The sequence below is a fragment of the Octodon degus genome, unplaced genomic scaffold (genome assembly GCF_000260255.1).
Source record: "Octodon degus isolate 3935 unplaced genomic scaffold, OctDeg1.0 scaffold00041, whole genome shotgun sequence".
NCBI classification, from domain to species: Eukaryota; Metazoa; Chordata; class Mammalia; order Rodentia; family Octodontidae; genus Octodon; species Octodon degus.
In genome coordinates, this window is record NW_004524617.1 from 5,275,323 (window position 1) to 5,293,674 (window position 18,352).

General features: G+C 34.7%; 1 protein-coding gene across 2 annotated transcripts in view; it reads right to left on the minus strand.

Annotated features, from left to right (window-relative positions):
• The window catches only part of Il1rapl1 (interleukin 1 receptor accessory protein like 1), a 1,467,987-nt gene that overhangs the window by 10,175 nt on the left and 1,439,460 nt on the right, over positions 1-18,352 (minus strand). For both annotated transcript variants that reach the window (XM_004631365.3, XM_012514777.2), the window contains one exon: positions 7,063-7,206. In XM_004631365.3, coding sequence (XP_004631422.1) covers positions 7,063-7,206 — 144 coding nt within the window. The remainder of the gene's footprint in view (positions 1-7,062; positions 7,207-18,352) is intronic.

Sequence of the window (18,352 nt, forward strand, 5' to 3'; positions counted from 1 at the left end):
GTGTGGCCAGCTCAGCCCACCAGGGGGCGGGGCTGGCTGGCATGTGGTGCTGGGGGATTGAACCGCGGTCCCTGATGCTCTGCCAAGCTTGTTCTAAGTAGGTGCTTTAGACCACTGAGCCATCTCTCCAGCCTCTATTTTTATTTTTTGAGACAGGATCTCACTACATAGTTCTGACTAAACTTGAACTCACTATATAGCCTAAGCTAAGCCTCCTGCCTCAGTCTCCGAAGAGCTGGGATTAAAGGCATTTGTCACCGCACACAAATGGAAATTGTATTCCACAATAAAGCATGGAAATTTACAGTATTGATTATGTTTACACTGTTGTCATTTGGTAACTTTTTTTTTCCATACGGGAGATTAAACTCAGGACCTTGTGCTTGCCAGGCAAGCACTTATTCTACTGAGCTATTTCCTCAGCCCCCTCATTTGGTAACTTTCTAGACCATGCTAATCCATAAATTTGCAAACAATTATATATGACATTAGTTAAGAATAGGTTTGTAGCATGATCTAGTGCAAAAGCAGCTGAGCTCCAATCATGATTTCCATACTTTTTATATAACTCACTTGACATTATATATCCTGATCTATAAATTGCACCTCAGAAGTGGTGGTATAGCTCAATGATACAGCAGTTTCCTAGTATATGCAAGGTCCTGGATTCAATCCTTGGCACCATCATAAAGTAAAATGAAAAAAGAAATAAAATATGCTTTTCCAAAGTAGTCTAGTGAAATGATAGATGAGCCACCACCATATAGCAAAATGCCTGATACCAAAGAGTTCATATATTCCACTTTGCTTCTCTTGCATGTTTAAGAGGGAAGCAGAGAACATAGATGTTAAGTCTTAAGATGGTAAGAGGTAGCAGAGTATAGAAGGGACCATGGTGTTAGAGATAAGAGGGCTTGATTCTCACTGCTGAAAAGTTTACGACTTTGAGCAAGTCATTTACCAAAACCAATCATGCATCTCTCATTCTGTAATTGAAAAGCTTATTCTAGGCTGTTCCTGTTTAAGTAATGTATGTATGTGTGTATGTATGTATTTTTTGGTATGGAGAATCAAACTCACAGTCTTGTGCTTGTCAGGCAGTTGCTATGCCATTGAGTTATATCCTTGGCGCTGTAAGCAGCATTTTTTTTTTTTTGCAGAACCAGGGATTGGACTCAGACCCTTATGCTTGCCAGAGAAGCACCTATTCTACTGAGCCATCTCCCCAGCCCCATAAGCAATATTTTTAATAACCATCACCAAAAACAAAACCAAACCATAAGCAGCTTCTAAATGACTTACAGAGGAACTGTGTTTCACTGACAGATGTGAGGACAGTGGTTCTTGAATCTATGAATAAGGAATGACCTTGTTATTGAAATGAAATGAGAAATAAACTGTATGATCTAAGATTGCACAGGTACCAATTTGTTTTATATACCTAAAGTGGAATGGATGTTCATTGTCAGTGTGGGATGGAGATTATAAAAGATTGCTCTAAATCACTTTGTTCAATATCTGTAATAACTCCTGATGTTGAACTAGAAGATCATTTTGTTTTTAAAATAAGCATTGTTATTATAATGTTCTAAGATTGTCATGCCACCGTTATGAGTAAACATGCCTGGAATACCTCACAGGCAGAGGGAGAACTAAACAAAGTACAAAACAGAATATATTTCATATTCTGAGGAAAACAAATGTGAAACAAGGTTACATGCTTTTAAATACAAATGAAAAGAACACTCCAGACAAAGGCATTGAGGAGCAGAACAGTCTGATGCTTTGATGTTTATGCTTTCTTTTTAATTATTCTAACAAAGATTATGATACTATGTTATTATAATTTTTGCTCTAGAGACAGTAGGTTGTCCTTATTAGAATGGGTCAGCTGGTATTTAATTAAAATAAGGCAATACTGCAAAAGCAGTTTCTATAAGCATTTAAATTATGTTTCTGATCAAATACAGATGCTTCACAATTAGAACAAGAGACGTCAGAAATCAGAATTCATTGCACAAATTAGTGGCTCTTTCTAAGTGCATGATATTTAACATGGTCTCTGCATGGTGAAAAGACTTAAAGATAAACATTATTCAACATAATTTATGAGCATAACCCATCCCTGAAATATCTAGCAGGTCCAGTGGTGTTCCACCCTGGGGACACTCTTCCAGGATTAATTCCATAATAGTCCTCGTCCTGATGAGCATATTTTAGCATATTTACCCATTATATTGATATTCCAGTCCTACCAATGGAATAGTCTTAGATTTTTTTCAGGTGAAATTTCTCAATAAATATTTTTTAGTACCAAGCACATATACACACATATTCATACATGTGCTCACATGCACACACATGTACACAATAGATTTTCAATTTCTGCTTTACAAGAATAAATTACATGTGTCAGAATTTGTCCAAGCTTTCATTTTATTATGAAATCAACGTGGTTGGTAGCAGCTAACATTCTCTTAATCCCATTTTGGTTACTTACTGTAGTCAAAGACCTTGAGATTTATACATAATTACATTGTTTTAAGTTAGTCTTGAGAAGGCATGGATGTCCAAATGCTCAGCATCTCATTGTGATTGGAATTGTGCATGTTCAGATCCCATGTTTGTAGCAATGGTGGAGCAGTAAGATGGGCCACTCTTTGACAGCAAATGTTTTGTCAACTAAGAAGCCTAAGCTTACTTACATTGGCACAATGGGAGCATTTTCATTGTTGGGAGCATTTAAGAAGACAGAGTAACTTTGTACGTGGAAAGTTAATTCTGCTATAATGTGAATGATAAAGTGGAAGGATAGAGAAGGAAAGCAAGAAGGTACAATTTCAAGAAATACCAAATAAAGAAAAAAGTACATTTGAAACATTATAATTGATTGGCCTTGATGGCTAATTGGAAATAGCAAATAAAGAAAAAGTATGACCAATGCGGTAGTAGATGATACAAGAAACTAAGCCACGGGACCAGGGAGATGGTTCAATAGAATAAGCACTTGCCTGGCAAGCACAAGGGCCTGAGTTCAATCCCAGGTTCCGAAAAAGAAGAAGAAGAAGAAGAAGAAGAAGAAGAAGAAGAAGAAGAAGAAGAAGAAGAAGAAGAAGAAGCAGCTAAGCCATAAAGTAGACAATAACGAAGAAAGTCTATGGAGGCCAGGTGATTAAAAAAGCTGATTTTGGATGAAATTATCTTGATAGAAATAAACAAAAACTAACTAGTAAAAAGCCTATTACAATGAAAGAACAGGAAACAGCACATTCAATTTTGAGAATGGTGTGCTCAAAAATGCAATTAAAGGTGAAATATTAACTGGATGTAAAAACTTGGAAGCTATGGCATTGGAATAGAAAGAGTAAAGTCTGAATCGAGGAACAATAATATCATATAAACTTATATAGAAAAGGGCCAAACATACATGTGAACAAACCAAGAAAGAAAAGCATCAACATGCTGCATGTTGGAAAAATTTCAGAATTCTCTATCACAATTCTTCTGATATGAAACTGTTATACTCAGATAATGACTTCAATAACTTAAGATAAACTGGGTAAGTATGTGCCTGCTAACAAATATTCCATCTCCTTGACTATTGCAATGGCTTCAATTCTTGGCTTAGTAATCACTTAGATCTAGGTTTAAATTCTTTCTAGTTGTACGTTTTTCAGAATATCAGTAAAGTAGTGAACACAACACCTGCTTTTCAATAATTGTTCAATGAATCTTTATTATCACTCACCGTATTAGATCATTATCTCCAAATACTGAACAAACTTCTGCGTGTGTGTGTGTGTGTGTGTGTGTGTGTGTGTGTGTTGCTAGGAAATGAAACTATCCTCACATTTGACAGATAAATGCTCTAACTCTGAGCTATATTTCCAGCCCCTATTTACAAAAGTTTATTTCCCTTTTCTTTATGTTTGTTACCTTTTCTTCTGAAAGAATTGGAAGAGTGAGCTTTCTCCAATTACCTCTTCTTTAGAAAAGGGAAAATCCTTGTGGGAGACCATAAAAATTTGATGATCTCATAGAACTATTCCACTTCTCTGAGTCAACTATTGTTTGACCAAAATAGCTTTTCTGGAAGGTTCTAATGAGATATAATTAAGTTTTAGAGGGTTTCTGAATTTCTGGGAGGGAGTCAAAGGGGAAAACCAAAGCTCCTATGGCTGGAACCAAAATTTATGAAAAGCAGGGATTTGTGTCCTTCTTCCCATGGAAGATCTTGGGATACTTTAAATTTTGAGAACAACCTTGCACACAATGTGAGACCTAAATGTTAAAAAGAAAACTGAATTATTATATTTTTTAATGGGAAGGTTAGTATGTGTGCAGTAGTTTATGGTGCTAGTAATATAAGCAAGATATAAAATGTGGACAAGTCTGGAAAGGTTGTGATTTGAGGCCTTGGCAAAAATCTTGGCCAATGCTAAGCCCAGAGATCAGGCAGGAGTAGCTAAAGTGAGCACAGGACTACACATGCACTAGCTGCTATTCCCTTATACCACAAAGTTCTCAGTGAGCTCAAAGTAAGCAGATTTCTTGGAGGAAAGGGGAAGAAGAAGGGATATTTAATAACTTAATTTAACAGGAGTAACTCTCCATCCAAAAAGGCCAAATTCTAAACTAGAAGTAAAACTTATCTTAGAGGAGCAAGGTTAGTATTATGTTTCACCAACAGTAGAAATGAAACTTGAAAGGCAAGTTTGATGTTTTTAGAATACTAGAGAATGGAATTTGAAATTTATATACAAATCACTTTTACTAAGATGTGAATTTTAAACTTTCTACTGTGTTGTCACTACTGTAATACAGTTTTGGTGAAATAATGTTTTTGGAAGTTCTAGGAGTCAGATAAAACACAGCATGCTTGGGGATTTAAGGATGGGCTCTTGCTCAGCATTTCTGCAAAAGTGAGACTCTTTTAATATAGAGCAGGTACACAAGTGATTCCACTTGTAGTAAGAATTCCTGCTCATAAAACCATTTGAACGATGACTGCCTTTTTCTAGTTAGAGAGATTATTTATACATTAACCTTATCTAGATGATAATTTAGTTTGTTGTCTTGATTTTTCTTGGACCTAATGCACTCACAATAACATCTCACGGAAAGCCCTAATAGCTAAATCCCTGATTGTATTCAAGATGGCTCTAGGGACAGGGTTCTAATAAATCCTGTGGCACTTATTAACTAAATTAGCTTTCTGGGCAAACCTTCTCATCTGTTAGAGTATTATTTGTTAGTTTTTGTTTGCTTTATGTTCTTATTTAAAACAGTTTGGAAAAGCTGCAGACCCAGCAACTTCAGAATAGCAATGAGACCCATTAGGCTTATCCAAGTAATTCACTAAAGTGTTTACAATTAATAGAATCCCCTAAAGAAATTCCAAATCATTGACAGTTCAGCTACATTTGCTTCATATTTTTTTCATTATATTCCATTATTTTCTACATTCATAAAATTATAACTTACATTGAAAATTGATGGTTTGGGTGAAAATATTCAGAACACAAACATTCAAAACAGTGTTAAGAGATAAAGTAAAACTCATTTAAGTAATATGCTTTTTGAAATATCATCTATCATAGTTATTGCTCAACCAAAAGCAGATCATTAAACTGAACATAATAAAATATTAAAAGGGAAAAATTACAGGGTCTCAGCTTTGTTTAAAATAAGGGATTTGGAAGTAAACCTATTTTCAAATTCCACCTTGGCCACTTGTAGTAATTCTTATATTATCTTCTGGAGTAAATTATTTAACCTCTGCTCACCTCAATTGCTTTACCAGTAAAATGGAGATTATAATATTGACCTGAGAATTTTTGTAAGGCTTAGGAAGGATGACTTTAGAATGTCTAGTACTCTGTTTGGTGTGCTCATCCAGTGATAGCTCAGACATTGACAATTTTCTCACATCTTTTTGAAGTAATAGAATAGAAGGACAATAATTTTATGGATAGACAAAAAAGTTAGAAACTAGGAACAATTAGGAAATCATCACTTTGAAAACACAAGCAAACAAACAACAGTTTCGGTGTAGTACAGACTTCACCTTAGTGGAATAGGGATGTCAGTGAAGTACTGCTCGTCCTCAGCCTGGAAACTTCCAGCTCTGCCTACAGATTTATTCCTGACAATCACAGGAATGAGGTAATGTGTGCTGATTGTTTCACTCCCTTGTGCACTATTTAGTGCAAAACTGACAGTAATGAAAGCTTTAAAACACCAGCCATAAACCTTTCATTTCCACTACTCGTTATCAGTTTGCAAGTTTAACTTACATTCTTTAAATGACCACGAAGCATGATAGAAAAAACTTAAGCTCTCAGGTCATCAGTAGGTAGTTTATGGAGTTGAAATAGAATAACCCCAAATTCTTCTTAGAATATACACATATTCTTGGATGACCAGAAGCAATGAATACCAATAAGTTCTATGAAAATAATATTTTACTTATGAAATCTGAGAAAAAATATATTATTATGAAAGCAATGTGTTTGCACACTTTTTAAGGTGTTGATGTACACTTAGAATAAATATTAGCCTGTCCACACTTAGCATAAAAATTAGCCTATCTAAATATTGCCAAATAAACAAGATTGAAATGACTGTTGGAATGAATGCTAAAGAATCTATTACAGTTTATTATAACTGATCTGTCTAAACATGAACAAAGTGAGATTCACTTCAAACTACTGGGCTAGGGAACAAAATTAAGAGTCACTCCTCACATATAGCAAAGTACAACTGGCCTTTTAGTAATGATTACAAGGTGAGAGAAAATGAACACTCTGATGGCACTGCAATCACTGTAATCTGTAAGTGCTGGTTGGAATACAATTCTCAAAAGAGTAGGTGTTGCTTTACAACATTTGGAATTTTCTTCAAAGCAAAATATGCAAACTTGTATACAAAATATGAATTTACAAATTAAACATTGAAAGAGTTGTTGAAAGTAGTTATCCAGGTAACATTTCTTTCAGCACAAAAAACAATAACATGAAAAATATTATTCAAGCACAATGGTGAAAAATGGAAGTATCTTACCTCCATCCAGCTCCTCAGCTCCAAAATGATTTCTGTAGAAGAGCATGATTTCTATCTTGTAGCACTTATAGATGGTCACCAAACAAACAAGCAGTAAAAGAATAGCACCAAGCCCTCCAGCAAGTTCAACTGTGTACATTAGCTCTAGAAAAAATAAACAGCAATAGAGGATTAATTATACAATATGCAGATCCAAAATTCATATATTCAACTAATTACATATTTCATATTTTTCCAGATGAAACCAAATATGGGTTATACATTACCACTACCTTGTCATTTTTGCATGAGAATTTGACTTTTCTAAACCTTTCAGCTCTGTTTCTTTAGTAACTGGATAAGGCGATGTGTATTAACTATATTGCTAAGTAACATTGCTTAGGGTAAAAATGAACTTTTATTGGTAGATTGCATTTGGACTGATAGAATTAGAAATATCTGACTGAAAAACTATAGAACTGGCTTTATTCATGTTCAGTAACTTGTGTCGACACGAATACCTTGTGGTGATCCTGTGAGCTGTGCTTTTAGAGTTAATTAAAACAAATAATGGTTTATGTAGATAGGAAGCTTGGAGGAGAGAAGAGCTCTGCACTCACCCGACGTACATCGTGATCCTTCCCACCTGAGCTGCTCATGCGGGAGCTAGGGCCAAAGCGAAGTGAGGGGGCAAATAGCACAGTTCCCGGAACACACTGTGGACTGCTGCATAGAGATTTCAGAGAACTAGATAATGAATCCTATCTGCAGGCAAGTGTCAGGACACTAACTTCGGTACTACATCCTTTTGAATGAGGTGATGTCACAGTGGTCTACCATGATCCTAGAGTCTAGATGCTTGCCCGGGCCAAAGAGCAGGTGTTCTAATAGAGGTCACAATAAAATGTTAGTTATTCATTAATATTAAAATGTTCATATTTTTCTGTTAATTACCTATACCTATTATGTTTTTCCTTATATTAATTTTCTTCCCCTTCCCCAGGCATGTAACTATGTTCCACTCAAAAGAGAGATTTTCTTGCCACTGGCTGTATGCAACTTCTCCATTTCCAAGGAATGTTTATGTTCCATCAGAAATAATGGAGGCCTAATTGGTTTTTAGTTCCTTAAAATAAAAAATAGAAAGAATGAAAAAAAGTCTCAAATACAATATATGCATTTTTTGTTTGAAACTAGGAATATTATAAGAAAATTAAAGCTACTGGTTTTTTTATCAATTAGTATTTATTAATTTACAAAATATTGGTTTTCAGTGCAGTATATTCATACATGAATATATTTTAACAGCTTCTTTGTCTCCCTCACTCTTCCTTAAGCCAACTTCTCTCCTTCCCTTTTACTTTTGTCTTGTAGAGTAGCAATTTCCTTTCTACTTTCATGTCATCTGTTTTAAACTCCGCATATTAAGGAAAACTAATATATGGTTTTCTGTTTCTGTCGTATTTTGTTTAACATGATGATTTCCAGTTTCATCCATTTTCTGGTAAATTACATAACTTGTTTCTCCTTTGTGGCTGAATAACACTCCAGAGTAGATAGATCAATGATAGACAAATCTCAAATTTTTTTATCCATTCATCTGTTGATAAGTGCTGAACTTGGTTCCATAGCTTTATTGTTGAAAATCGTGTCACAATAAATATGGGTAAGCATATATTCCTATAGAATACTGATGTTGCTACCTTTGAGGAAATACCAACGAGTGGGATAGCTGAAATATCTGGCACTTTTATCTTCATTTTAGTAGGAAACAGTCATATTGATTTCCATACTGGTTACAGTAATTTACATTCCCACCAACACTGTAGAAGTTTCTCCCCCCATTCACTCATCCTTGTCACTATTTTTAAAATTTCACACAAGGTCTCGCTAAACAGTTGAGACTCATAGTGATCCTCCTGTCTCAGCCTCCCCAGCACCAGAATTACAGGTGTGCATCACCACGCTCGGTATCAGGGCTGGCATGGGATGAGGTACTGGGGATCAAACTTGGAATCCTGTACTTGCAAGGCAGGCACTTAGATTGCTGCGCTATCTCCTCAGCCCCCAGTATTTATTTTTCATATACTTTATGATAGCTATTCTAACAGGAGTGAGGTAGATTATCAATGCAATTTTGATTTTCATTTCCACAATGGGTAAAGATGTTAACCATTTTTAATATAATAATTGTATATTTTTCTTCTTTTGAGAAGTGTCTTTAATTCACTTTTCCATGTAGTGATTGGACTATTTGATTTTGGTGATTTTTTTGTGGTACTGGTGATTGAATTCAAAACTTTGCACATATCAGGCAGACACTTATTCTACTGAGCATCTTCCCAGCCCCCCATTTTGGTGACCTTATATCATTATATATTCTGGATGTTAGACATGTGTTTGAAAAGTAGCTGCAAGAGTTTTCTTCCATTCTGTAAGCTATCTCTTCTTTCTAGTTTTTTTTCTCTTTGCGCAAAAACATTTTTATTTTATGTAGTCCCATTTAGTGATTTTTGTTATCATTTCCTGTGCTATTGGAAGCATATTTGGGAAGTGCCTCCATGTCCCTGTGGTTTCAAATGTTTTCCTTTAGTTGGTTTAAACTTTTCAAGTGTTAAACCTAGGTGTTTGATGCACCATGAACTAATTCTCTTACAGGTTAGAGAGAGAGAGAGAGAGAGAGAGAGAGAGAGAGAGAGAGAGAGAGAGACAGATCTAATTTGTCTTCTGCACCATTTGTTAAAGAGGGTGTCTTTTCTGCAAAGTTTTAGACAGTTTTGTTCAGATTGCTATAAATAGTTATGTGGATTTTTTTGTCTCCTAGTCTATTCCATTGATCTATGTGTCTATGTTTGTGCTGGTGCCATGTTATTTTTGCTACTATAGCATTGTAGTATAATTTGAAATGTGGTATTTTAATATCATAAGCCTTACTCCTTTTGTTTAAGATTTCCTTGATAATCTGGGTCTTGTGTTTCTATAAGAAATTTATGACACTAAGCAAATTGATCAAGCAATGGCCATGATTCATCCAGATGGCTGACACTGACAAAAGATCTACAATGTGCTATACATGGCTTCAGGGTAAATCCTGAGGGGATTTGACTGAACTTGTCAGATACAAAAGTTACATGTTTTGTTATATAGGTCTTGCTTTAACTTTGTCTTAACCATCCAGCAGAAGTGTAACTACGAGGTGTAAAAGGAAATGCCATATTAATATGCTAAACTCAGTAAAAGGCTCAAGTCAACAACTTCGGACAATTGCCAGTTCTGCTAATAACTCACTACTATTATGAACTATTGGACTGTATTGGGTTATTTTGGTGAATTCAAGTACCCATAATATTTGAACTGGCATCAAGTATGAAAAGGTCCTTTAAAGCCTTCTCCAAATAAAGCTTCTCTAACAGCAATGGAACACCCATCTCTGACAAAACAAAACAAAAAAGGGAGATATAAATAAAGGACCATTTTGTAGTGAAAAGAAATATATATGTATATACAAAGTAGGATAGATATACAGTTACTTTCTCTTAGTTCAATGAGAAGAAATGTTTGTACTAATATTGTTTAGACAAGATATCATGTCTGCATCTTGTCCTCTGAATAACTACTATGAAGACAATAATATGCAATGTATTAACCATTATAACTGTTCTACTAACATATTTTGAAACTGTTTCATTGCTAGTTTTCTCATTAAAATGAATACAAAATTTTAAAAAAGAAAAATAAATAAATAAATTTGGAAAACTAAGAAAAAGAAATTTATGACTCTAATCTTGTGACAAATATCCTTTGATGTGAATTGCATTGAATCTGTATTTTTTGTAATAAAGTTATTTAAATAATATTAATTTTGCTGATAAACAAACATGAGACCATTTTACATTTTAATGTCTTGTTCAATTACTCTCTTCAGTATTGTGTAACTTTTACTATAGCTATGTTTCACCTCTTTGACCCCCTATGTATTTTTTTAAAGCTATTATCGGTTCAATGCCCGGTTCCGCCAAAAAAATAAAAAATAATTATCCATAGAATTTCTTTCCTGTTTTCTTTTTCAGCAAGTACTTGTTGGTATACAGAAGAGTTATTTATTTTTAAATATTGATTTTGATCCTGCTTGTACTTAAATAAGTCATCATGCACCCATATGGAAACTCTCCTTAACTAAGAGCCTACATAGACATGTTGTCGTTGATTATTATAATGTCACTGTTACTACTGATGAATTACTAATATCCCCTAAAGTTGACCACTGTTTTTAAAAGCACTGATTTATCATCCATTGGATATAAATAGTCTTGAAATTGTAGTACGAAAATAACATTGTTTTAGTTTTGCAATTGACAAAATTTAAGCATGTGGGTTATCTAATTTCACAGCGCAATCTATATCAGCTTAGACTAAGAACGTTAAAATAAACTATGATTTTTCAGTAATATGTACTCAGGTCAAAAGTGTAGTATCCATAAAAATAATCTTTTAAGTGTGCGACCATATTTTCTCAAGAATATTATATACTCATGTGCTTGCATGTAATATCACTTGTAGCAATTAGTGAAAAAACTCTCAATTATTTTTCTCGTGATCTAGTTATTTATCCCTAATTCAACAATTTATAAAAGCAAATATATAATCAGATGTATTGATCTGTACTTAGTAGCACTAGATACAAATAAAGAGAAATATTTTATTGAAAAGACTGGAGTTTATAAAGTTAAGAAATATGTTTAGAAGTTAAACATTCCAAAGACTAAATAAATTAATACAAAGTGGAACATAATGAAAAAATAACTACAGCAGATTTACATACTGAACCTTGTAAGAAAGCACACAAAACACTCATGCAAAAATACCAAAAATGAAATACAAATTCTTTTCTCCATGTCTTTCCCCTATCATGTGAACCAGAGTGAGAAGATAGTACTGAGGGCTACACTACATCTTATTTTCTCAGAATGTAGGAGTATTTTTAACTTCACACACGCAGTCGCTTACATAAAACTAAAAATTAGTTCCATAGAGTGGTTATATAGCAGAAAGATATGATATAAAATACACTGAATAATAGGGAAATGTTGAGGTTTAGATCTAAAGTACCACCCAATAGAATACCACCCAATAGCCTCATGGGTTCTGAGATAAGGCTTTCAGAAGGTGAGTGAAACAAAAGGGGTGTCTCAGTTACACTTGTCTCCTTGCTGGGACAAAATACCTGACACCCAAAATGAAGGAAGGAAAGGTTTATTTAGCTAACAGTTAGTAGTGGCTTTAGTCTATACTCAGCTGGCTCCAAGGCAGAGTGGCACATGGCAGAGAGCAACCTTTCCTGGTGGCGGCAAAGGGCAGAGAGCAAATGGGAGGAATAGCAGCAACAGAGAGAAAATCTGTCTCTGTTAAATTGCATTCAGGCTGGGGGAAGTATTCACACTCATAATCCCAACAGCACTCACATCCATAATCCCAGGGTATTATGAGTTAGACACAAGCCTGAAGTCCACCTTATGACAGTATGAGGCTTTAGAGAGCCAAGTAGACACGGACCATAACTGGGGGATTGGACTCATCAGTGCTTTAATTCAGCTAAGATGAGTTTAGAGATGAATGTGCTGTTATGAGGTGGGCTGAGTGAGGTTGGAGGCAATATGTCACAGGGAGCATGACCTAGAGAGACATATTTTTGCACCCCACTCCTTCCTCTTACTCCTCCTCTCATCCCTCCCTTCCCTCCTTTTTGTGCTCCCCCTCCTCCCTTTCCTTGTTCTTCTTTTCTTCTCCTCCTTTTCCTCCTCTTCTCACTCTCATCCTCTTCTTGCTCCTCCTCTCGGTCTTCTTGTTGTTATTGCTATTCCTCTTCCTCCTGCTCTTCCTTCTGCTCCTCCTGCTCTTCCTCTTCCTCCTCCTCCTCCTCCCCTCCTCCTCCTCCTTCTTTTTTTCTTCTCTCTCAATCTCTCTCTCTCTCTCTCTCTCTCTCTCTCTCTCTCTCTCTCTCTGTATCTGTCTTTCCCTGTCTCTCTCTTTCTCTATTTCCATCCCCCTCTTCTCTCTCTCTCCATCCTCCTTCCCTCTCTTCTGGCTGGCATGGGTTTAGCAGCTGTCTTATACCAGGTCCTCTGCCATGATATTTCTGCCTTGGACCAGCCTAATGATGTACCGAAATCTCTGAAACCATGAGCCAAAATAAACCTTGCCTTATTTAAATTGTGCATGTCAGTACTTTGTTCCAGGCAATGTAAAAATCAGTAAAGAATTTGGACTACGTAAGGGTCTGAATTCACCCTCCGGTTCCAAAAAAAAAAAAAAAGAAGAAGAAAAAAAAGAATTTGGACTAGGGTTTATTCTTTGGTTTGTAGTGCTAGGAATGGAAGCAAGGACCACACACATGCTAGGCAAGTGCTCCGTGGTCAACCTATTCATCAAACCTAGAGTTTGATTTCTTTTAAACTCATGTTTTTAATGTAATATATTAAAAACCAGTGACATAGAAGTCTAAAAGTTCTTTTTTTCCTTTTCGTTTGTGGTACCAGGGTAAAATTTGTTGTGCAAAAATAGAATTAGTAAAAAGCACTCAAAACTGTCACTCTCTAACAAAAAGTATGAGTGCACACAATGTTTCTTTTACATTAGAAAATTGAGCTTAGTTTCCAGTAAAATTAAATATGAATCTACCCTATAAATATCCATTCCACTCATAGGTATTTACTCAAGAGATATATAAACAGATATGTGCAAGAAGACTTACATCAAAAACTTCAGACACCCTGTTCCACCAAAAAACAAACAAGCAAACAAACAAAAAAACCAAAAACCCTTCAGACTAATCTTACTTGTAGTAGCCACCACCAGACACTTCTCAAAAGTACACAAACAGGAAATGATAAGGTACTGTATATCCAAAGCACAGAACATATTCAACAACTGAAATAGTAAACATAATATATAAATATGCATAAATGTCACAAAATTAGATTAAACAAAGGTAGCCAGCCACATAGGCATGTGCTCCATTGGTAAGCTACACAGCCTTTCTAGAGTACAGCTGCTTTTAAATTCAATCTGTATGATTTTACTTAATTCCAAGAACAGACCAATACAGTTCATGTTGATCAAATTCAAAAACTAAATGCTTTGGGGAGGATATAAGGGAACATTATTGGGAAAAGCTAAGAAAGAACTTTTAGGGATAAAGGACATATTCTGTATCCAGTGGATATAGATGCACAGATGTGTGCATTTGTCAAAATTCACTGAGCAGAACACTTCCTAACTATGAATTTTACGTTAGACGATCCCTACTTAAATATCTTAATATTTTTAATTTTTGGTAAAAAGTCATTGTAAGTGTTGAGTCAGTGCTTGTATCAGGATAATATCTAAAGAAAGATTAGATCCGGAACAGCAGTTCTGTTTCCTATAATTTCCCAGGCAAAGAAGGATTATTCTACAGTGCCCAAAACACACTCAGTATGTGGAGGTATGAAAGCAGGTCTGGGCTTGCAGCATGACTTAAGGACCTACATCTCATCAGTCTTAGAGACAATTTAAAAACCTATGTCTGAAGCTATACTCTAACAATACAATAAGTAGAACTCCCATTTTCCTCAGATAGTACGCATTATGCTGGTCTCTATACATTTTGTCTGTAACTTTCTAAACATTGAAGATGAATAATTTATTTAAATATTATATGCAAGTCCATTTTTATTTTAGAGAGGTGAATGTCCATATATAATTTACTCCCATTGCAAGAAACAAGCAGCTATTTAAAAAATTAGATAAATTGCCTTGAGTATTCTATGTGTTTAGCGAATGGATAGTAATATCTGAAATAAGAAAACCACAACAAAATTGATGTCACTTAGCAAGGACAGAAAAGGTCTTGTGTCACTTGAGTAAGTACATGAAAATAGAAACATATGAAAAGCCATGGTACTTAGAAAACAAGCAAGAATAATCTTCTGAGCTGCAGGTAGTAATGTATTAATGAAAGAATACTTAAAAACTGGAACCCCAAAAAGAATTTACAAGGATTTTTTCAGTCCAAGTTCCTGAGAGTATCTCCAATTTTCCCACATATACTTATGCAGTATTTCAAAACATGTTGCTAGTCTATCACTATAAGGAGGTCAGGAACTAGACTGTCTGTTCCCACAGTGCTTCACACCAGCATCAACTCATCAGTTGCTACGTTACTTCTTTGGGAATGTAATACGTCTGCCTATACACTGCATGTGTGTAAGTTAAAATATTTCAATTTGGTCTAAGTTAGTCAGATTACTTTGTGTAAAATGTCCCAAGAAAAATGATGCACATGTATTAGATCTGTTCTGCACATTACTCTGCTCCAAGTTGCACATATTCATACTCTGAACACCGCCTGTTAATGTTCCCACTTAGTCTGGTCAAAGTTATTGGGGGTTAAATTCTGTCACAGTTGAAAGTTTGGGCTCACTGCTATACTTCATCTTTACATTACAATGTGAATGCGAATGGTGTTGCCCCAGTAAATGTCATTTTCTCTTTGAATTGGGATCTGCTTTTCAACTCTAGTTCAAATTGCCTGGAGTGGCAGTATTTAAAAAATAAAAAGATTCCATTTCAGCACAGTTCAACATCTGAGGAGGGAAAGAGAAAGTGCAGACCTTTTAAAATCTGTTTAGCCTTTGTGTTATTTTGTTAAAATGATAGACACTCCCTTTTTAGGGACTGAAACTGTATATTGAAAATTGTACAGCAGACTCACTAGGCAAAACCTAAGAGAAACTGGCATTTGGTTAAACACAACAAATGAACAAGTGCCAAAGAGTTACATTTAAGGGCACCAGCAGTCATTTAGTTACAGGCAATTAACAATAGTCCTTGGAAAGCTCCAGTATGGGCTAAGGGAAAGCACATTGATTATTGCTGCAGTAGTAGACTGCTTTCGGAATAAATTGCTTCAATTTAAAACTAGATTTGCTACAAGCATTTTGAGCAATGACTACAATTTTTTTCTTATCAAGACAGTTGGAACCAGCAACACTTTAAAAGCAACACCTAATTAAAATAAAATGCATGCCATCTCTTAGTATATTGGATTACATTGCAAATAATAAATGCATTTGATTTACCTTAATCTTGCTGCAATTACCTAGTATATTTTGGGATCCATTTTGGGGTTTTTATTTGGCCCATACTTGCTCTTATTGATTGAAACTTTTTTCTGCTTGAATCTTTCAAGAAGTAAATATTTTAACAAAGTAAGTAAAAGTTCTTGTGTATTTGTTAAGTCTCTTGCAGTTTTTATTTGGCATCTTCTTGGATATCTATAAAATCTTGTCTACAGTGTATCTAAAAATTTAAATGATCTAATCATCTATGGTTCATCCAAAAACTTACTTATTCTTTATATAAATACTTTTTAGTATTTAGTTCTAATTTACAAAAAGTAAAATGCAAGTTTGTGAGAGAAATGCATGATAGACAATATAATGCTCCCAGTTTATTCATTAGCCTCACCAAGTACATTTTCTGTTCTCATTGTGTTTTGAAGAGCTAAAGTTTATAAGAATTTATCCATCCACATAAATTCATATGCATATTTATTTCTCTGGAGCAGTATAACTTATTTGTTCTTGGCAGGAGGATAATTATGCTCAGCATACAAAGACATTCAACTCAATTCTAAGATAAGTCAGGGCAATTTAGAAGCAGTTATCATTTTTTGTGGGGGTTAACACATTAAGAAACCAAATCGCTGTTCACACAACAGCAAGTAAGTATTTGGGGAAGATATAAACCAGTCTGTAAGGATAGCATTTTTGTTCTTGCCATAGTCATTTTTGGAACAAAACAAATTACGTGTAACATTATAATAATAAAAAATAGATCCTGAAATGAATAGCTTGATTTGTGTGACTGGACATTTGGACAAAAATTTACCTCCAAAGTATTATGGTTTGGCATTTTCAAAAGAGATTTTCAGGCAAAGCACCGAATTAACTCTGCTATTTGGCAATCAAAAATGCTAATGTGTTCATTGGCTAGAACCCATCATTAGGCTATGGTAAGGCTACTGTCCCAAAGACCTTGGTGCTTAATTGTTACATGTGAATAGACTAATAAAATGCAACTAAAGAGAAATAAAAAATATTCGAAGGAAAACATGTTATTCTCCGCATGTTTGCTACAACTACCTGTGGAATGGGCTTTTCCTTTTCCCAACTATGTATGAAGGGTACTAGGCTATATTTTCCCTTGAAGTGAGGAACATTCACAATGGCTATGTGTTAAAAAAAGAACTAGTGAATAATGATAGTAATTAAAGTATGAAGCCATGATTTAAAATTCAGTATGAATAAATAAAAAGGGAAAGTTTTATAAAAACAGTAAAACAACTACTACATATAGAAGAAATGAAAGAGTGAAAAATCATACTTTAACTCTCAGAACAATTTATTCTGGAATTAATTGTTTCTTAAGATATTAACATATATAAAGTGTTTATTTACCATTTTTATGAAAAAATATACACACTTCCATTTGTAGTCATTTTCATAATTATAGAATTTTATAAAATATTGTAGACTCATAAAGGAAGTAAATTAGCTTTCTTTCCTGTGAATTTTAACAAAAATCAAAGTTCAACAAGTTTTATAAGCATATTTACCCTAATTAAATGGCATACATGTAACTTTCCTTCCAATCTTGCTCTATATATAGTACAGAAATTTTTATTTATTTATTTTTTCCATGATTTTATTGATCAACAAATAGCAATGAGACAGTTTCAAACCAAACTGGTAGGACAGTATCAATAATCAACACATTGCATACATTCTTCCCAGTGGTTAATTGCTGTACAAGATGAGGACATGATATGCTATCTACAAACACCATCAGAACAAATCATTCTATTCCTCAAGAGAATGTAACTATATATCTAACCTAATCACTTTGAATACACAAATACAAAATGGACATTCATCTGTATTCCTTTTTTTTGTTAAGTTCCGTTATTTGAATATTATAGGTGTGTAAACTCAGCAAAATATTCTAAAAGAGTCCAGTAGCCCATATTAGCATTGGCTCTTCTGTTTAACTGGCAATGTCAGAAGTTATTGACCTGAGTCCCCCACAGCGCAACATAACAGCATGGCTTTACTTCCTATATTTTGTCTTCATACTTTTCTACTGGATGGTTAAGACCAAGGTAAAGCAGGATCTGTGCAACAAGAGTTGTACCTTTTTGGTCTGAGAAGGTCAGTGAAAGCCCTTCAGAGTTTATCCTGAGATCCTGTATCTCAGATTGTAGAACCTTTGT